This window comes from Narcine bancroftii, chromosome 8 (genome assembly GCF_036971445.1).
Source record: "Narcine bancroftii isolate sNarBan1 chromosome 8, sNarBan1.hap1, whole genome shotgun sequence".
NCBI classification, from domain to species: Eukaryota; Metazoa; Chordata; class Chondrichthyes; order Torpediniformes; family Narcinidae; genus Narcine; species Narcine bancroftii.
The window spans coordinates 153,413,207-153,435,757 of record NC_091476.1 but is presented as its reverse complement, the minus strand read 5'-3'; the positions used below and the strand labels follow the sequence as shown (position 1 = coordinate 153,435,757).

At 41.1% G+C, this 22,551-nt stretch overlaps 1 protein-coding gene across 1 annotated transcript in view; it reads left to right on the top strand.

Moving 5' to 3' along the window:
- Positions 1 to 22,551, top strand: part of LOC138742132 (uncharacterized) — a 56,697-nt gene that overhangs the window by 20,564 nt on the left and 13,582 nt on the right. Inside the window, exon 3 of the mRNA XM_069896315.1 lies at positions 4,923 to 5,026. Within this exon, the coding sequence (XP_069752416.1) occupies positions 4,923 to 5,026 (104 nt within the window). The remainder of the gene's footprint in view (positions 1 to 4,922; positions 5,027 to 22,551) is intronic.

The following is a 22,551-nucleotide window of genomic DNA, read 5'->3' as shown; positions in this document are numbered from 1 at the left end:
TTTTTCTCTTTAGGGTTATTTTTCCAATTATTTTCAAAATTTTGCTTTCTATCAAAAAATTTTTTTCCTTTTTCTTCATTTTTTGAACTATTAGTATTGAAATTAGTAGTTGACGCCTGACTTTGATTGTAATTGCTCAGACAATAGGTTGGGTTTAGAAATTACATTTGTTGTAGGTTTCTTTTCCCCCTTTTTTATTGGCAACATGGATCATACATATCTTGTTTACTATCTGTCATTTTAATTTACTTTTACCTTTGATATTATTTTCTCAAAAACCAATAAAAAGTTTGAAAATAAATCCTCTCCAAACAATGGGTCAAACCTTCAGATGGAATAAAAAGAGTGGACTCCAGGTGTATCCCACAGAGGTGTTGGTTAAGCTCTTCTTCACAGTGCACAAGAAAAATCTTGAAGATCTCATGGCCAACTAATCAAAACAGAAAACAAATGAGCCATTCATCAACGGGCTTGATTGTCATTGAAGAAGCAGAAGAAGAGGCCTTTTGCATGGTGATAGGCCATCAAGTCGTTCATTTTCCTAAACCACACACTTCCTGCTGGTTTGAGCTTATTGGTATAATTAAAGAAGAAACCCAAAAAATGGATCTGTGCTTAATTCTTCAGTGTATCAGGCATAAATCCAACTGATGATTGATCTGACCTTTCCAAATTACAAGTATTGAAATTCCATCTGAAACCGTTCAATCCTCAGATTAAGCAGATTGGGGGTAAAATAGCTCATGGGATCCTTTTCCTTCTGAACCCAGACAGGGAACATAAGAAGTAAAACATGTAAATTTGTAGACACCATGGTTGAAGTGGTTGGAGAAATTCAGTACGTCAAACAGTGTCCCTTGTATAGCAATGATAAAAATACATAACCAACCTTTTGGGCTTGAGCCCTTCATCAAGATATTGAAAAATGTTGGCAGGCATCCAAGCAAAAGATTAAGGGGGGGGAGGTGTGGTCACAAAAGCGGGAGGTGATAGGTAGAGAATGGAGGGAGGGGACAGCAGTGATCACGGGGAGGAGGGATGGCTGGGTGGAGGAGATTTGGAAAGAGGGAGGGGGAAAGAAGAGAACAGGTTAGCAGAAACCAGAAAAGTCATGTTGATGCTATCTGGTTAGAGAGTCCCCAGATGGAAAATCAAGTGTTGTTACTCCAATTTTCGGGTGGTCTTGGTGGGGTGAGGTTACATCAGAACGGAATACAACACTACTTTGGCCACAGCTTGAGTACTCCATACAGTCCTGTCACATATACAGATGGCTATGAAGGCCAAGTGAATGGGTATTTCTAAACCAGAGGTTGATAGGTTCTTGATTAGTAAGTGTGTCAAAAGTTATGGGTAGGAGAATGAGGTTGAGAGCAAAATTACATCAGCCATAATCCAGATAATGAAGCAGACTTGATGGGCTGAGTGGCCTAATTCTATTCCTACATCTTAAGATCAGGTCTTATTGCAGAAAAACTGAGATTACATCTCATTATTATAAGATTATGGGTTCCAACCTCCCATCCAATGAAGACATTTATGTGAGGTGCTGTCTCAAGAAGGAAACAAATATCAGAAAGGACCATCACCACCCTGTTCACAACCTCTTCTCACTGCTGGCTTTGTCAAGACAAGTTAAGTTTATTGTCATCTGACAGTACAAGTACAACCTGATGAAACGGTGTTCTCTGGTCCTCAGTGCAAAACATGTAGACACACAACCAGACATAACACACATACAGACAAACAATAGACATACAGGACAATTATTTCATCAATACAAATAAATAAATAAATATTGTTTTGTGCCTATATGAGAGTATCAGATGGTTAGTGTGAGCAGTTCCTTTGGTCGTTCAGCATTCTCACTGCCTGTGGAAAGAAGCTGTTCTTCAGCCTGGCGGTGCTGGCTCTGATGCTCCTGTATCTCTTCTCTGATGGGAGCAGCTGAAAGATGCAGGGTGGAAGGGGTCCTCAATGATTTTGCACACCATCTTCAAACAATGATCTCTGTAGATTACATCTATGGGGGGGGGGGGGGATACTCTCCGCCACTCTTATGGTCCTGTGTATTGACCTCTGATCCATTTCTCTGCAGCAACCATACCACACTGTAATGCAGCTGGCCAGGATAATATCAATAGAGCTCCTATGGAAGATTGACCTAAGACTGGCCAGTAGCCTTGTCCACTTCAGCCTTCTCAGGGAGTGCAGTTGTTGTTGTGCCTTCCTGAGAAGTGAGGAGATGTTGTGTGTCCACAATAGGTCATTAATTAAGTGAACTCCAAGGAACTTGGTGGTCTCCACTCTCTCTACTATAGAGATGTCGATCCTTAAGTTCACAATCATCTCCTTCATCTTGTCCACGTTGAGATTCAGGTTGTTACTCTTGTACCATTTCATGTGATTTTCCAACTCTTCTCTGAAGTGCGACTCATGGTTGTGGCTGATGAGGCCAACTACTTTTGTGTCATCTGCAAACGATGACATTTTTGGAGCTGGATTTGGTGATGCAGCTGTGGGTCAGTAGTGTGAACTGGAGTGGGTTGAGCACACAACCCTGAGGTGCGCCAGTACTCAGCATGATGGTGTTTGATATTCTGCTACTGACCTGGTCAGACTGTGGTCTTTCCATTAGGAAGTCCAAGATCTAGTTACAGAGAGGAGAGTTAAGTCCCAGCAAGGACATCTTCTCCACTAGCCTCTGGGGAATTATTGTATTAAATGCCGAGCTGAAGTCAATGAACAGCAGCCTGGCAGATGAGGCGTCATTCTCTACCTGGGCCAGGATGGAGTGAAGCGACAAGGCTATAGTATCGCCTATGGAACTGTTTCTTCTATAGGCAAATTGAAATGGATTTAACGTCTCTGGGAGGTGTGTTTTGAGGCATTCCATCACCAGACACTTCATTCCATAATGGTGGAGGTCAGTGCCATTAAGGCCTGTTATTGTCTCCCTCTTGAGTACCAGGATGATAGTGGCTGCCTTGAACCCTGTGGCAATGATGGACTGCTGCACTGAGGTGTGAAGATCTCCATCAATTAGTCTGCATAGTCCTTCAGTACCTGACCAGCAATGTTGTCTGGTCCTGCCACCTTTTTTACTAAAGCTGGAAGCTGTTCAAGAAAAGTTTCTTTTCAACAGCTATCAGGCTCTTGAACATCCCATTGTTACACTAATCATGGACTTTCCCAACACCACAAAAAGACTGCCTGTATTTTTTTCTTTCACCATGATAACTTTGAATATTTATTATCTATCTCTCTGCTGCATTTATTATCCTGTTTTAATTTAATGGATACTATCATAGTTGGTTTTTTTCATAAAGTACTTTTTTGGCTGCAGTAAGTAAGAATTTTGGTACATATTGTCGAACATAATATGACAATACACTCAATATCATTATAATTATACTGGAGAAGGGACGTGGGAAATTTACAAGAACGTTGCCAGGATTGAGAAAGTTTTCACCCAGTACTGAGATGGTGAGTATCCACGAACCATGAGCTTTTCCAGAAATCTTTCACTGCAGAGAGAGCCAGGACTGCTGCTATATTTCTTCTTGTGTGCATCTTAAGTGATTGACTTAAACTAAAATATGGAATAAAAGATCGATGGTTGTATTGTGCAAGTACTTTGACAGTTTTCATATATCTGGCTGATGGCTATGAAAGCCAAGTCATTGGGTATTTCAAAAGCAGAGATCGATACATTGTTGATAAATAAGGGTGTCAAAGGTTCTGGGGAGGAGAATGAGGTTGAGAAGAGTCAAGTGCAATGTACAAAGTTCTCAGGCTCGAATCGTGCCAAGGTAGATATGAGGAATTCAAATTCAACTTTGATAACTAAGAATAACAAGTAGCACTGACAGAATGGAGCAATGAAGCTGTCAAGCTTTTGCTAGAACCCCATAGGTTTACTAGTATCCCATAGGGGGGAACAACTTGCTATCTTTACCCAGACAGGGCCTATAGTGACTTCAGTTCCACCACAAACCTGTTGGTTTTTTTTTTAACTGCCTAAGGAAGAAACTTCTTCCATCTGATGCGAGATTCAAATAGTAAGTTTGACCTTACTATTTCATCATAAACAGAGGGGAAATATGTATAATTCAGAACAACTTACCACCAAAAATGATAATGAGCATTTTCATTTTATTGCTCACGACTATCATTCATTTATTTGAAATTTTTAGTGCTCCATTAAGTGTCGCAATGAGGTTCAATTTAAAACTTTATGAAAACTAAGCTCCTTGCAACATACACCATGCAAGCAACTACTGCCATTCAATAATTCAATAATTAAGGGAGGATATAAGAGGTGCACTTAAAATGAGTACCAGATGAGTGTTGCCAGATGTCCAAAATTTTTATAGCGCAACCGGTCACAAAACCTAGCCGAAAATAGCCCAAAAATGGACATTTCATGATTCAATTAATTATGGATTTTCTACAAAGTTCTGCATTACCTGCAGACAAATTTACAAAAAAAATGCTTCATCTAATAACAATGAATATAAAAAAGGCTAGAAAAATCTAGAAATCTTAAGTTGTCGCATTCATTAACGTCATAACATCTGATGTAAAATGACTCAACGTAGATGGTGTTGCCTCGAAACTCTCACAGCAGAAATTGTTTACACGTGAATGTTTAATGTTTCTTCCAGCAGTTTTTGCTGCATTCTGTTTCTCAGTCATGTTTTGATAAGGTAGATCTGAGAAAGATCTTTCAACAGCCACATTGCTAAAAGGCAATGCCAAGAGTGATAATGAAAATTATGCATTCACATAAGTCATGTTCACCTGCTGCACCTGGCATGATTCATGACATTGATCCAGAATTGTTCAACATTTAAGTGGCCATGGCATTAAATGAAGTTTGTTCCATTGTTGTTCCAACAGCCCAAGGATTTTTTTTCCAGCAAACAGTGACCAAAACGCGAGCTTAGACAAAGGCGGTCTTTTCGAACTGAGAATGATGGACGGACTCAAATCAGCTAAAGATTCCAACAACTGGACATTTGACGTAAGTCTTTTCTGCATCTAATGCAATAACATTGCAAGGAATAACTTTAAGAGCATATGATGAACATATCTGTATACAAAGGCAAATATACTTCATGTGGACAACTGCTAGATTTATCTCTCGGACCTTTGTTATGACTGAACTTGTATTGCCGGACATCACACCCATCTGATGCAAGACCTATGCACTTATCACTTGACAGTTTCTTATCATTCAGGAATTTCATTAATGTAGTAAAAATAGCCTCAGCTGTTCCATCCCTCATACCCAGAAAAGTTGCCACAACTTCACACATCCGAGAACTGTCGGTATTTTTGGTCAATGATTAAAGCCTCATTTAAATCCTGCAATAAATCTTCCTGAATCGATGGACTGAGAACATCTTTAATCAAAGAAGTGCATTTTGTACCATGGACTGCCAAGTCTTTCCCAGATATACTTCAAACTAATTCCCCAAGATGATCCACTGTTGATACACTTGAATGGCAAGTGAAGTTCAGTCCAGAAGTTTTAATGCTATTATCAACTACTTTTTATTAACAACCCCTGTCAAAAAAGATTTCTCGTGCTGGAAAATGGTGCTGCAACGCACTGCCGCTTTTCAGTTGATCTGTGCATTATCAAGTCGTCCTTGGCATCAGCAGTATTTGCAGTACACTTTTGTAGCATCACTTGACACTTTCTGGATCCACTCATTAAAATCCGCTTCACAATAGCGCTTCTTGAATTTTGACCACTTACCCATGAGGGGTACATCCTGCTAAAGGAATAAATAGTTAAGGTTAACTAACATAGTGGATAGATTTATTTGAAACTGTCAAAAAATAGGGTTAACTAGGGTTATAGCCTACGGGCCTAAATAAACGACTGATGGGTTTTGCCATAGACTATGGGTGAAAAAGACAGCAGGGATGGGGAGGGTATGACTAAATAAAGAAAAAAGTGAACAGGGTGACTGGAGGGTGCTTCACTGCATTTTGAACACGTTTTGTGACAAATTATTAATGGGTGATCAACTACTTTTTGGATGACCCCACAACGTTTTCAAACATGCCTTTAAATGGAGTACAAGTTTTGCGTTATAATTGAAATCACCATTCAAGTTGCCAAAATTTATGTGATTGTTTAATTAACAATTAACATTTCATAAAATTTGCAATTGCACTCTACAATTTTTATTGACTCAAATGATTTGTTAGCAACTCAGCATCAGTAACGTCATAGTTCCATCAGGAAGTATCTCCCAAAATCCTACGCATCCCCTTAAAAATAGCCCAGAACCCGCAAATGCCCAAACTTTCCTGTAGCCAATCTCCAAACCGAGCCCAGTTGGGCGTGAAATCTGCCCAACTGGCAACCTTTGTCAGGAAGCCCTTTATCACAAACACGGTATGGGGAGATTTGAAATACTCTCTCAGCAAGCTGTTTAGGTGAGACATCAAGTGAAAATTTCCAAGCAGATAGATTGATTTCTATTAGGAAAGATGCTCAAATTCAAGCCAGCTGGAATTCTAATAAAGAAATATGAGCCTCACGGTGTACCAATGGTTCAAGTGGTAAAATGCTCTCGCTCTCTCTCTCTCTCTCTCTCTCTCTCTCTCTCTCTCTCTCTCTCTCTCTCTATTTCAACTTTAGGTATAATTTATTAGATATCTTGAAGCCAGTCAAAAGACTGGCAGCATGGTTAGCTGAGTGTTAGAGCAGATCTAATATAGTGCTGGTAACCATTGTTTAAATCCACCACTGGCAGTAAGGAATTTGGACGTTCTCCCCGTCACCTGTGTGGGTTTTCCTTGGGTGCTCTGATTTCTTCCCACCCTCCAAAAAAGTATGGAGGTGGAAGGTTAATTGGGTGTAATTGGGTGGCACAGGTTTCATGAGCCAGAAAGGTTTTCTAGCATGTTGTATCATTAAAATTATTTATTTTAAATATACTTCCATCTGGAACAAAATCTGGAATATAATTAATTGGAAATTGAATATTCCAGTTTTAGTCAACCCACACCCTCACCTCCCACACACTCTCCCATCCAGCTGTCCACTCATCCCTTCCCACTATTTTACCCCCTGCCACATTCCCCGTGACCACATCAAGTGCTACACTTGCACCCACACCTCCTCCCTCACCACTATTCAGGGCCTCAAACAGTCCTTCCAAGTGAAGCCACACTTTATGTGAATCTACATGAGTTATCTGCTGAATCCAGTGCTCCAGTTGAGAGGTTGGATGCAGGCTGGCAGATGGCTTCACTGAGCACCTTCACTCTGTCTGCATCAATGACAGGGATCTCTCAATGGCCAACCATTTTAATTCTGTGCCCCACTCCTGTGCCTATGTGTCTATCCTTGGTTTCATGGACTGCCAAAAGCCAGGGCCATCAGCACTTAATCTTCTGTCTGGGCACTCTCCAACCTGATGGCATTAATATTGACTTCTCCAGTTTCTGCTAGCCCACTCCCTATTCTTCCTCCCTTCCCTATCCCTCTGTCTCCTTTCCTCCAGATCTCTACCCCTCCAATCAGAAAGATATTGCCCCTCCCCCTTTTATTTCTTGTGCTCTCCCTCCCTTATCCACCTAGTTTCTCCTGCCTGTAGGCCTGTGGTCCTCCTCTGACCCTCCCCACAACTATTTTATTCAAGCACCTGCCTACATTTTGCTCCTACCTTGATAAAGGCTCAGGCCTGAAACATTGGTTATGTATCTTTATTTTTGTTTTATATATATTATGTGTGACCTGCTGAGTTTCTCCAGCATTCTGTTTTTACTGTCTTTTTTTAAATCTCTTTGTTTACCTCCCCCCATCTCCACAACCCCTCCTGTTTCCATCTACCCAGCATCCCCTCCCAATCCGCCAAATCACTTACCAACTTGTATATTTCCACACGCTCCTTGTATTGCCATACAACCCGCAATCCTTCCTGCTCCCTCTTAGTCCTCATGCAAGGCCTCAACCCGAAAAGTCAACCTACACCTTTTGTCCCCACAGATGTTGCTTGACCCACTGAGTTCTTCCAGCATTCCAGATTTATTATGGTGTCATGCAGGCTAAAATCTGAACTAAAAGCAATAATTGCTGGAAATTCTTAATGGGTCATGTAGCTGAATACTGAACATTGCTTCAACTCTTGGATTATTATTCAGTCACCTGACTACTGATCTAAAGAAGTGATGTCCAATCCCACTGAGGCAGCTCGGAAAGTTCAATTTAGAAATTAAATCAGCCTGGAAAATAAATTGCTTGAGTGGGTGACAATGAAACTAGCTGGCAGTCACAAAGGCCAACTTGATTATTTCATGTCTAGTGTGGGCCTGTGTGGGGCTCCACACCCATCCACATGCACAGCAGGATAATGAGAGAGAGAACTTTGAAAACAATCTCTGAAATGAAAAAACAGGGTGAATATCCAGTGATGACACCTTTTCATTAGAAATAGACAAGTAAACTGGAGCCAAATTATAACAACTTGTTCCCAGGCTTGTCCTCCGGGAACAAGTACACAAAGATCTAGGTGGGTGAGCCAATGTTCTGCCTTTATTAGAGGGCAGATGGCTGGGTCTGGGGGAATATTTTCCAGAAAATTTAGGCTTTATTTACTCTCTTCAACAAGAACAAATTATCCAACCACATTATTCTGAAGAGCAAGGCTCATGTCTTGCACAACATCTTCATGTCCTGCACAACATTTACCTGACACTTAACTTCACAAAATTGGATTTTCTGGTGGTATTGATCCTGTGAGATTATTGCTTCCTATGTCACTGCAGCGACACCACTCATTGGCTTTAATGCTCTTGAGAAAAATTTGAGAGCATGAAAGGCGCTATATAAATATAATTAAACAAGAAAGTCTGCAAACACTGGGATCAAGTGCAATACACAAATGTGCTGGAGAAACTCAGCAGGTCATGCAGCATCTATGGGAAATAAAGAGTATCCAACAGGAAAAAATAGACGCTGCTTGATCTGTTGAATTGCTCCCGAGCATTTGAGTACTGCACATAAATACAATACTTCCTTTTAGACTCCATTGTAAGATAGGAAGTATAACAGTTTATGTTATACACAGTAAAACATCGGGCGGCATGGGCTCGCGGGCCAAAATGGCCGTTACCATGCTGTATGTCTAAATTCTTTTTCAAAATTAAACTCTCACAAGTTTAGCTGTTTGGAAGACAATCATCCAAGCCCCTGCACATCCTCAGGGCAGTGGCCTTGGCCCATTTAATATTCAGCTGCTTCATCAATTCCCTTTCTTTCATTGGAAGGTCAGAACTGGGAACATTTGCAAATGACTTGTATCATTTCTATTTTTCTATTTCATAGGCAAGTCATCAGTAAATGATGCAGCCCTTGGCTGCATGTAGCAGGACATAGACTAGGAATGCACTGAAACATGGCACGTACAATTGGCACCACATAAGTGTCAGGTAAACACCACCTCCAATAAGAGAGAGACTTAACCATTAGTATCCCACAGGTCATCTTTAAACCAGAAACGTAATTGGACTAGCTGTGTAAAAATCAGGAATTGGCCAGAGGCTGGTTGATGGCCTAAAGCCTTTTTACCATCCACAAAGTTCAGGTGGGGACACTAATGTCTGGATGAGTGCAGTCCCAGCAACCTCTCAGGAAGCTTGGCATCATCCAAGACAAAGCAGCCCAAAGCACCTCCTGCAGGTTCCCCTCTAAATCATACAGAACCCTAACCTGAAAATATATGACCTTTTTATGGTAAACCACTGCTATGCTATGATTGGCTGCTGCCAGCTGGACACGCCTCCAGACACCGATCCTACCCATAGCTCTTTGCATGCTCCCCATTCCACTCTGCCTCAATCAGTCATTGAGGTTAATGGCTGTTCCACTCTATAGTTAATAAAGGCCTGACAGTTTCACAACTCCGGTCTTTTGTGATTATTGACAGTGTGTCATCGATCTTCATTGCCACTGAGTCTAAATCCTCATCCAACAGGACTGTGGGAGTAGCTTCATCAGAAGCATTGCAATGGTTCAAGATGTAAGCTCACCAGCACCTTGTCAAGAACAATTAATGATGGACAATAAATGCTGACCATTCCAGCGACACTCAAATCCAAAACATAAATTTAAAAGAACTGCCACGTGACCAAATTCAGAGAAGTTGGTTGAAGGATAAGTTATTGGTCTCCGGACACCAGAAAGAACTCCTCTGATTTCACAGTAGGTCCATGCCGAGGTGACAGAGAGTGTCTTCAGTTTAACATCTCACCTCAACAAGAATTCTAAAATGGTGTCCAGTTTGTAATATAGCTAATCTCAACATCAGCACTTAACAGCATGAAAAATGAGAAAACAGAGAAAGGATAATATAACCACGATACAAACTAATTGCTCTTTACCTCATTCATAACCATTTTCATAACATTCTATCAAAGGACACTTTTGCTAACCTTGCGGTGAATGGCCACTCTATTACTGTGAATATCTGCTCAGCAGTCAGACACAGATTTACTCAAGGGCTTTTCCCAGAACAAATCTATTCTTTATTATGCCAAAGTAAACATGAACAAGCCACTGTTAAAAAACGCTAATCATTTGTGCTGATACTTTTGTTTTTTTTTAATTAATGAGCATAAACTCGCTGATTGATTTATTACCTTGTTTGCATATCCTGTCTAAAAATCCACTGGGTAATTATTTTGATTGCATATTCCTATTTTAGCACACTGCCTGCTGGGTCACTTATTGAGAAATCGAATGTGCAAGCCATTTGATGCTCCACCCACAAAACACTTCTCCTGATATCCTGGCTTATCCAGTTTCTTTCATTACACCCTTGGCAGCATTACCTTCAGATTGCAAGCTCTGCAGTTCACTGCTTCAACTTCTTTGCCTCGCTGCCCCTCTATCCCTTCCTTTAAGGCACTTGTTAGGTAGGTCTCCTGCCCTATAATCTCCACGTGCAAGCTTGATATCAGTGTTTGTCTGAAGATGGTCCTGTGGATCATTTTGAGACAGTTTATTGCCTAAAGTGGTATTGAAATATAAGTTGTTATTGTAAACAGTAGCCTAATCTCTCAGAGCAGTATTACTCAATTATGTCTCATGACAGAAAATGTCACCAGATCATTTCACTGGGCATTAGGTAGGGAGAAGAGTCATGTCTAATCCTGAAATCTCTTTGAGGGATGTCTATCCTGAAGAAGTTGTCCTCTCTTTGAAAGGTGTTCAGTGAATGTAACTCTCACTGTGAAAGGTGTTCAGTGAACACTGTTTTCCATCTGCAGAAGCTTGCCTGCTTTATGCTTATACCTTGAAGAAGGCCTAATGTCCAAAACATTAGTAATATATCTTCACCGCCTATGGACACAGCATTTCTGTGTATTTTTACTAACCTATTCCCACCTAGTGGACATATCTATCCAGTAGAATGCTCTGGATCTGAAAAACTCTTCCTATCTTTGGCCCAGGAGCATGTTAGAGAATTTGAAGTTGAGAGAATTCCCAGCATTTTTACACAGTTTTATTTGAAATTTCTGCAGAGTCCTGTCACTCAACAAGTCACTATGAAGGGCGGCGACCACAATTACATAACTAACTGACCAACAGTTTGTTTGAAAAAGTGCAACCCGGCTGAGGAACTCACTGAACCATCATGGAATGCCAAAACAAATAACTTTGAATAGTCAAACTACTGCTGAAAAAACATTGAAATAAGTAAAATAACCAAAAGCAAATGCAAAATCAGTAGAATCCTGTGTTTTGGATGTTGACAAATCAACATTAAGAAAGAACATTCATTTTGACACCAGTTTTACACCCTCCTGACTACACAAAGGGCTTTACTGCTAATTAAATGCTCATTGTCATTTAGGGAAATACAGTCATAAGATCTGGCAAACAGCAATGTTGATTTTAACACACAGTCGTTTTGCTTTTGATGTACTGTGGTTGGAGGCTGCAAAGAGCTGTGCCAAAGATGTACAAGGATGTTCATGGCCTGGCTTAGGTTAGTTATCAAGAGCAGTTCCTCCAATCACCACTGCTCAGGAAATAGTAGACCACTGTTCCAGCTGCTAACTGGTATGCGGTCCATTGGAAGGGGAGATCAGAACTAGGGGATATAGCCTCAAAATTCAGGGTAGTAGATTCAGGACAGAGATGACGAAGATCAGCTTTTCCCAAAGGTTGGTAAATCTATGGAATTTGCTGCCCGTTGAAGCAGCAGAGACTACCTCAGTAAATATATTTAAGAGAAAGTTGGCTGGATTTTTACATAGTAGGGGAATTCAAGGAAAAAGGCGAAAAGGAAGGTATGTGGAGATGAGCCTATCATCAGATCAGCCATGATCTCAGTGGATGGCAGAGTAGGCCTGATGGGCCGGGTGGCCTATTCCAGCTCCAATTTCCTATGTTCTTATTGTGGTGATATGTAATTACACCACTAGGTCACCAGGGGTCATCCCGGTGACCTTGTCTATAAAGCAGTCCAGGGCTACAGTCCAGCCTTCCAGGTTTGTCTTGCAGAGAGACAAGACCTTTTAGTGTACATATTAGTTAATTAAAGCTGTCTTATACTCGCACTGCTGGTGTGGTTATTGTCAGTACACTTATGCACAGTAATTTCATGATTTACTGCATGAGATAGCTGACCCTGTTTGTGAAAGTGCACGAATGATCCTCTAAAATGAAGTACTTTCCTATTTGTATAATGCCTACTCTTAGCCAATCAAAGATGATTTTGTGTTCTGCTCAAGACAAAGAGTTCATTTCACTGGGCCTTGTAAGCAACAGGGAGAAGAACATAAACCCTGAGCAGTCTAGCTCTCTGTGTGAACCATTTCCCTCTAAGTAAAGGTATTGACCTTAGATTTAAATAAGAACAAATCTTTCCCTTTAAAAGGAAAAGGGAGAAGTGGATCAACAAGTCTATGAGAAATTGCTGAGAGGCAACTTAATACCCAAAGGGAATTTCAACTTAATGCAAATATTTTTTTCAGTTCAAAGCTCACAGACAAATTCATACAATTTGGTAATTATTCTCCTTGTCTGTTTTTCACTTTCATGCCTTATTTGAAACTGAATTATACTTTTTGGACATTCTGAACTCTACATTGGATGCAAAATGATCACATCAACTAGACCACACATGTCAAACTCGGGCCCGCGGGCCAAATTTGGCCCGCAATATAATTATATTTGGCCCGCAAGATCATTTCAAAAATGTATTAGAGGTGGCCCGCCCTGCAGCGAGAGCCGATGCTGTTGTTTGGTAATGTCACCCCCACCATCCTCCCCCTTCATTGCACATCCTTCCCCATTGTAACACGAGAAATTGTAACACGAGAAGTCTGTCGATGTCATCAGCCAGCAAGCCAGTTGGAAGGCTCCTCGCACAACCAGTCACTTCTCCCACCTGTCGAGCGGTGCGGTGGATTGGCGAGAGCCTGTGATTTCCTGTCGGCGCGACGGACATGGCAGACTGCGCACGGCTCCCGGGCAGCGCGAGCCCCGCGTGACTGGCACCGGACGTCCCTTCCACAGTTCTCCCGGTTGCCATGGCCTTCAGCGCTTGCACCCGCGCGAACCCCAGGGACGGCTGGTTCGGCCCTGCACGTGAAGAGAGAGATGGTGGCTGTCCGAAAAGGCTGATCGGCAGCGCGCTGGGCCTGAGTGGGTGGGTAAGCAGGGGTGGGCAGAGGGTGTAGGTGAGGAGTAATGAGCAGGGAAGTTATGGTGGTGCGAGGGGCAGTTAGAGGGAGGGATGAGTAGGAGGGGTGGATAGGGAAGAGATAAAAGGGGAGGGGCAGGGCGAGTAGGGGAGGGGTGATTAGAGGGTGAGAGACGGGTAGAGGGAGGAACAGGTTGAGGGGAGAGGCAGTAGAGGGGCGTGTATAGGATGGGGTGGGTAGAGGCAGAGCGAGTGGTGAGTAGAGGTTGGGTAAAGGACTGGTCAGGTAGAGGGATGGTGGGTCGAGGGTGAATAGAGGCCTAGAGCCTGAGGAGTGAGCAGGAAATGCTGAGTCTTGATGCAGGCCAAAATGGACACAGCCTGTGAATGCTGACTACATCTCCACAGGGACCAAATATGTTTCCCTCAGGTCAAGCAAAGGGTGAACTTGAGATACCTACTCCTGACCTGTAACATTATCCTCCTAAAGTTATATCCTAAAGTTTAACATTACATATGTTGAAAGAAGAGAAAACATGCAGATGTTGTTGAAAATTTTCAATAAATATTTAGTTCGGCCCTCGACTTAGTCCAAGTTTTTAATTTTGGCCCTCCGTGAATTTGAGTTTGACACCCCTGAACTAGACGGACATTTACAGCAGATTTGCTAAAATGATACTTATCCCCTTTTCCTCCCTCTTCTAAGGGATCAGATTGTTCCACCTCTCTCAAACACTGTCAATTGCCCTGGGATAGGAAGCAGTCTAAATCATTTAGAGCTGGACAGGGTCAGAAGACATCATCATTGTTGGGGGTATTTCCCATCCTCCAGATCCTGGAATAATAGTATTCACTACATAAATGGCTTGTGTATTATATTAAGAGGAGTTGGGATGGGATGAAAGGTGACAGAATTGACCAACCACTAATTTTGTTATAAATTTTTTAAAGTATCCAGCTGCATTATTACAAACCTGCTGCTGACAGGTTGGCCTTTTAGATCAAGGCCACTGTTCTGGGGACATGATGTAACCTCAATTGTATACGTACAGTTAAGCTAAATATTTTCATCCTTTTTCCTCAATGGAACTCCTGGAGTGTGTATTGAACTTATCAGGAAGTAAGTTTTTAAAACTGAGGGGCCAGATGGACAAGTGGATTGTGTCCCTTTAGTGCTGAATGCAAAAAGTAGCATTACTTCATATGCTGATGGGTAACAATTTTTAAGTTCAGGATTGTTTTTAAATTGAATTCAAATTCATTGCACAGGCATGCTGAAGTATGAATGTCTCTGAATTATTCCCACGTGTCAAAGGATTTCAACTAAAACAAAGCACACACATAATCCTGGAACTGATCTGACACAGTAAATCCCCATTATCTGGAATTCAAGCAACCAGCAAAGAAATTGCAGAAAATAAATATGATAAAAATGTGAAAGCATAAAATTGGCACCCCGAGCAGATAGTTTGTCAATCACACCACACACAATCTCAAGCAACCGGAAAATTCACTTATCTGGCATCATTGGTGCCATACTGGGGTTTTACTGGATATCCAAGGACACTGTGGGAAACTGGATAGGAAATTGCAGGATCCCTGGCTGAGATTTTTGAGTCATTATTAAGTACAGGTGAGGTGTCAAGCGACTTGAGGGTGGCAAATGTTGTGTCTCTATTTAACAAGGGTTACAGGGAAAAGCCTGGAAACTACAGGTCCATGGGCCTAATATTGTGGCTGGTGAATTACTAGAGAGTATTGTGAGGGAGAAGATGCGCATGTCTTTGGTGGACAAAGGTTGACTAGGGATAGCCAGCATGGATCTGTAAATGGGAGGTCTGTCTCCCAAATCTGACTGAGTTTTTTGAAGGTGTGACCAAGAAGGTTAAAGACAATAGATCTGTGGTTGTTATATACATAGGATTTTAGCAAGGCATTTGCACTTGCTAAATAATACCAGTTCCACACAGTAGGCTGCTCTGGAAGATAAGATAAGATAAGATAAGATAAGATAAGATAAGATAAGATGAGATAAGATAAAAAGGGGAGATAACAAATTTGATTGAAAATTAGCTTCACAGAAGAAAGCAGAGGGTAATGGTGGGGTTAATTTTAGGAGTGGAGGACTTATGCCACAGGGTTTGGTGCTTGCGCCATTGCTATTTGTCATCCATATTAATGATTTGGATGAAAATGTACATAACATGATTAGCAAGCTTACAAATGACACTAAAGTGTCTGGTATTATAGGTAGTGGAGATGGTTGCCAAAAATTGCAGCTAGATTTTTATTTGTTGGGCAGAGGAACTGTTGATCGGATGTAACACAGAGAAATGTGAGGTGTTGCATTTTGGGAGGTCTAACTCAGGTAGGACATACACAGTGAATAGTAATTGTCACAATTGCTCTACAGCAGATGCAATATCACTGGCTCACCACTCAGCTCTGAATTATCTCAAAAAAAGCAAATTATACATACAACTGCTCTTCATTGACTACAGCTCAGCCTTCAATACCATTATTCCCTCAGTGCTGGCAAAAAGCTACAAATTCTAGGCCTCTGTACCCCACTCTCCAACTGGATCCATTGGAAGACCACAGTCAGTACGAATTGGAAACAACATCTCCTCCTCAATGATCATCAACGCCAAATGCATCCCAAGGATGCGTGCTTAGCCCACTCCACTACTCGTTATACACCCAAGATTGTATGGACAGGTGCAATTCCAATGCTACCTAAAAGTTTTCCGACAACACCACAGTTGTCGGCACAATCACAAACAGTAATAAGGAAGCGTACAGGAGGGAGATAGATCAGTTAATTGAGTGGTGTCACAACAACAACCTTGCACTCAACATCAAGGAGATGATTGTGGACTTCAGGAGGAAGTCAAGGAAATTCGACCCAGTCTTCATCGAGGGGTCAGTAGTGGAGAGGGTCAAGAACTTCAACTTTCTGGGTGTCAACATCTCAGAGGATCTGTTCTGGAGCATCCACGTTGATGCAATCACAAAGAAGGCTCACCAGTGGCTATACTTTGTGAGATATCTAAGGTGGTTCGGTATGTCACTGAAGACTCTCGTAAGCTTCTACAGGTGTACCGTGATTCACTTTCTGGCATGGGGTACCAAATCTCAAGACAACAACTAGAGGATTGTTAACTCAGCCTATGACATTACAGACACCTGATTTCATTCCATCGAGGACATATGCATGAGGCAGTGTCTCAAAGATCCTACATACTCAGGCTATGCCCTCTTCACTCTGCTACCATCGGGGAAAAGGTTCAGGAGCCTAAAGGCGATCACTCAGCAGCACAGGGACAGATCCTTCCCTGCTGCCGTCAGATTCTTTAATGAACCAAAGACACTGCCTTACTTTTCATGGACAATGTTGTAAGATGGTTATAGTATGTATGCTTGCACTACGGAGCTGCCTCAAAACCCCGAATTTCATGACTTGTTCACGGCAATAAATCCTGATTCTGATTCTGATTCCAGGGAATGTTGTAGAGCAGAAAGATCGAGGAGTACAGGTATATTTTACCTTGTAAGTGTCATTATAGGAAGATAGGGTGGTTAAAAAGGTTTTTGGCACATTTTCCTTCATCAGTCAGAGTATTCAGTATGGACGTCTGGATGTCAAGCTTCAGTTAAGAAACCTAAAGCTTGAAATGCTCTCTGCCTCTCAACCCCTCTTTCCGCTTTGAATGGGCTCCCTATAACTATAACTAAATACGTGCCTCAATATCTTCTTAGGCAGTTTAGAGTCAGTGATACTTAATAATTCTACAATCAAGTGTGTAGGGATTTTTTAAGACACAATAAGAATGCCATGCGAATTCCAGCGTTGGCAGAATCACATTTTATGTTTGAGACCTGCCTTGTCAATGGGATATAAATCATCTAAAGGCATTTCTTTGATTAAGAACAGAAGAGTTATTCCTTATGCCTGGATCAAGACTTACCCTCAACCAACATTTGTAAAATCAAATAATTATTTTTTTTTAAAAACAGGAAACACTCAGCATCTGTGGTGCAAATAAGAGGCCCTTTGTCAAAAATCACCAGTCTCTGATATGAAATGTTAACTTGGTTTCTTTCTCTATAGATGTAAACTGATCTTTCAGATTTTTATGCTTTTATATCAGTTTCCAGCATCTCCACTTTCTGCATTAATGTCACTAAAATGATTGTCTGGGTATTCTAAAGTTGCTGTTTCGGAGACGTTACCATGTATAAATTTACCAGCTACATATCTCCCATTATAATATAACTGTTGATGCAGTATATGGTATTGAAGTATTTCACTGGTTGAAAAGGGGTTTTGATGCTCTGAGGAGATTAAATATTCCGCATAATCTCATATCTTTCTTCCTTGATTTAAGTGGAGCGTAAAAGCATCTTCCCACAGTCTGTGAGATTGAGGAACACTATTGTGTAATGAGTAAATTGTGGCAGCGCACATTTCTCATGGCGAACCGGCCCCTCTTGTATCGCCGCATCGGCGGGGCAGTTGCAGGATGATGGCACCATTGGGGGACCTCAGTGCCTCGTGGCTTAGGCCAAAGCGCGCACCTTGGGCAAACATGATGATGTTGCCGCCAGCGCAGGGCGGAGCTCACGCCGCCCTTAAAGGGCAAAGTTTGAAATAATCAGTTCAACTGAAACCCCTCAGCATCCTGTGATGTGTTTCAGAGTTAGTAGCTGCCGCCACAAAATTATCCTAAAATATTCATATATATTTATTTTAAATTATATCTTAATCATTTATATGTGATTTTTATGTTCTGTGTATTGTGAGTGTTTTGTCTGGTCGTACATGTGCAGTTAGATGATAATAAACTTGAAGTTGAACTTGAGGTAAAGTAAGAGCATGATGGGAAGACAAAAATACTTGACGAACACATTGTCCACCATCCAATGTTTTGGCTTCATGCACCTTGGAAACCAATGACCTCCGGCACCTGAAGGGACAAGGTTCAAGTTCAAATTGTTTGTCATATGTACCATGGTGCAGAGAGAAAGTTTTTATGTGAGCAGAGCAGCTGGACATTCCATATGTAGTATAGCAGGTAAAATACAGTGCAGAAGTTCACAATACAGTTACAAGAGAATGCTAATATAATTGAGTTCCTTTCTATCACACACTATTCCGATAGAGTATGTTATACCTCTAATGTTTTTGGGTAAAATCACAATGTCTAAAGGCATTGTGGGAGGAACTTCACCATATAAACTACAGCAAATAAAGAAGTATGATCAAGATGAGGGTAATAAACATCTCTCCCCTCCACATTATCTCCATATTATCTGGAGAGCATAATTGGCAGAATGTTGACACCACTTCAGACACCACTGGATGACCTCAGACAGTCCCAATGCTTTACATCTTCTCCTACCATCTATAAGCACAGTTGCCATGGAAACAACTATGTAACTGGTTCAAAAATAGATGATGACTACTTACCTGTAGGTATCTAAAGTAATTATTTTTATCAAGCACTTTCGTATTGTTTTTCTCAATGCATAAATGACATCCACATTTAGAGATAGTGAGCACACTGCCTCTTTACTAAATATATATATTTGCTCAAAATTGGTAAGGCTTTGAATCTCCTGATGACCTCAGGGCAGAACATTTGACTATTAATACACAGATACCAGTAAAAGTTTTTGCATTGTTATAGAATCTTCTTACCTTTTTGATCTTCCAAAGCCCATTATGGAAAATTACATTATTTTGCCATCTTTGCTGGGTCTTAGGTAAAAGGACAGTCAATATGTGTAAAGCAAATTCTTACTATTTGTTGATCAGCATTAATTTTATGCTCCAGTCTCAGGGGTGCTGTAAGTTTTATTGCAGAGATTGTAACTGCTATGGATCAATGGAGTTGAGTCACCAGATGGAACTGAAAGATGTGACAGGGCAAAGGCAATGGGAAATTAAGTCTTCCCGTAGACTAATAAAGGGACTGGAATAGAAGAGTCAACTGATTGGGTGATCTAACTTTAACAACAAAGAAACCTAAATTGTTTTTGGGCAGAAGATTTGAAGAATGTTAGCTTCAATTCTGACCAAATCTTGAGAGGCAAGAGTGCTACCTCCTTAGTTCGGCTGAATGATTGCATAACGTCAGCTGGTGATTCATTTGCATGTTTCAACTCTCATTCCCATTGTTTCAGGAAATAACCCCATGGGGGTTTGTAACAGCATAACACATCCTGGCTGAAATCCATTTGGGGGTGGGGGGGGGAGGGGAGGAAGATTTGCTCTTTAGGCTCCAGATCCCAGACCCAATACTCCTCCAAATCAATAGGCTAAAGTATGCCTTCACTGACATTTTATACCAAAAAAAGCAGAGAAATGCATCTTAAGCAAATAAATCTTCATATAAAACAAAGGGTAATTTTTGTCACATTGATTACATGAACAATGTAATTTTTAAGTCTCTACTTTGGAAGGACAAGTTAATTTAATATAAAAGCAAGTCAAAAAAGGCCATAAATCACTAGCTAATGGCTACCCTAATTTCTTCCCATGCTTACAACAGCATCTCTGCAAATCTCACTTACTGCATTCTTTGCAACATCTCAGCTCCAATAACACATTTGAATCCCTTTGCAAGTGCACCTGCCTTGTCAACTTTTTTGGTCCCAGGCAAAATGGATATCTGCCAAATAAGGAGAATATCAATCTCTGAGAAAGATCATGTGTTCTGAGTCATGTTCTTGAGATTTGAGCACTTGGGAATTCATGGGAGTCATTATCTCAGAGAATCTTTCCTGGACCCAACACACTAATGGCATTGTGAAGAAAGCACACCAGTGCCTCTATTTCCTCAGGAGTTTCCGAAAGTTTGGTGTGACATCGTAAACGCTGGCAAATTTCTACTGAAGTGAGGTAGAAAGTGTGCTGACCGGCTACATCATGATCTGGTATGGGGACACCAATATCCCTGAGCGTAAAGCCCTGTAAAAGGTAGTTGACACAGCCCACGACATCACAGGTAAAATCCTTCCCACTATTGAGAATATTTACAGGAAATGCTGCCGTCGGAGAGCAGCAGCAATCATCAAGGATCCACACCACCCAGCACACGCTCTGTTCTCGCTGCTACCATCAGGAAAGAGGTACAGGTGTCACAAGACTCACCCAACCAGGTTCAGGAACAGCTGCCACAATCAGATTCCTCAACAACAAACTCAATCAGGGACTCATTTAAGGATCCTTACTTTGCACTTTATTGATTTTTATCATCTCTGTATTGCAGTCATTTTGTTTATATTTTTAATTTGTTTACATGTGTTCGTTGAGTCCTTTTTTTTTTTGCACTGCCAGTACGTGATAATTCTGCCTTGCCCACAGGAAAAGGAATCTCAGGGTTGAATGTAATGTCATGTATGTACTCTGACAATAAATCTGAAATCTAAACTGATACTTGGGGAAACCTGCACAGGCAAGAGATAATTTTTCAGATGAAACATGATATCCAAACCTCATATGCCATCTCAGCTGAGTGTAAAAAATTCTGAGCTGGGGGGGTGGCAAGATGGCGTAGAGTCTAGACATGTGATCTCGACCTCTCTGGCCAGACTTCTAAGTACCCATTTTTTACCCCTTGTTTTCAAGTTTAAACTTTTTAAATTTTAGTTTAAAGTATTAAGGAACTGTTATGGCCATTAATGGTAAAATAATTAAACCTCAAGTGCAGAAGAAGTTACATTTTCGAAGTGTTGAAGATTTGTGGCCTAAACAACTTGCTACAGCTTCAGATTTAACTTCCTTAGTGCCTAAACCACAAAGACTGCCTGTGGGAGCTGAAAAAAAAAATGTCTACTACTCACCAAGTGAAGGACAGTGCTGGAATTACTCATTCTCTGGAGGAAGGTGCGTGTTCCTAAGAAGTGGATCCCGATTCTGGCAGCCTGCCGATTTTAACGGAGGGAGCACGCAGGAAGACGACTCCATTGTCTGAAATGCTTCAGGAAGTATTCCAACCTGAAGATCTCAATCTCCTCCGTGATTTTGTGAAAAAACAATGAGCTGCCGAGGGAGACCAGCGTCGACTCCCTGAGGAAGTCGGGGTGCCGTCGCTGGGAGTCCAGACCCACAGTAAAACTGTTAAAATGCCTTTTGTTGAGTTGCAGCAGGAGCTGTAGCTACCTGGTTCTGCCACTATGTTAGAGAAAGCAGGGCTGAGCTTTTCTGAGCTACAATATAAACAGTTAAATGCTGTCATCCAGCCTATAATGAATGAGATGGCTCAAATGATAAGTTCAGAATTGAATACAGTTAAAGCACGTGTGGAAACATCTTGTGAAGATTTTTTTAAATTTCAGTCTGCTTTTTTGGAATGTAAACAGCAAGTGGCTTCTAATACAGAAAAAGTGTTGAAGGTTGAAAAATCTGTTATAGAATTGCAAGAACGTGAGAAGGAGTTAGAGAGGAAAATAGACTACTTGAAGAATCAAAGCAGAAGGAATAATGTGAAAATTGTTGGTTTGCCAGAAGGTATGGAAGGACAAGATCCTCTTTGTTTTTTTTAAAGACTGGATCCCACAAGTACGAGGGCAAGATTTTTTTTTCTGGAGGCTTGGTATTGGAAAGATCTCATAGAGCTTTAAGAAGAACACCTTCACCTGGTCAACCACCGAGACCTGTAATAATTCGATGTTTGAATTATTTGGACAGAGAAGCAATACTTCGTCTAGCAGTGCAAAATGTGACTCCGTTATTGATTCAGAATAGCAGAGTTTTTTTTAATCCTGATTTGAGTCAAGAGGTCATTCAACAACGACATCAATTTAATCCACTTAAAGAAGTTTTGTGGCGTAAAGGTTATAAGTCTACTTTTCGCTATCCGGCAGT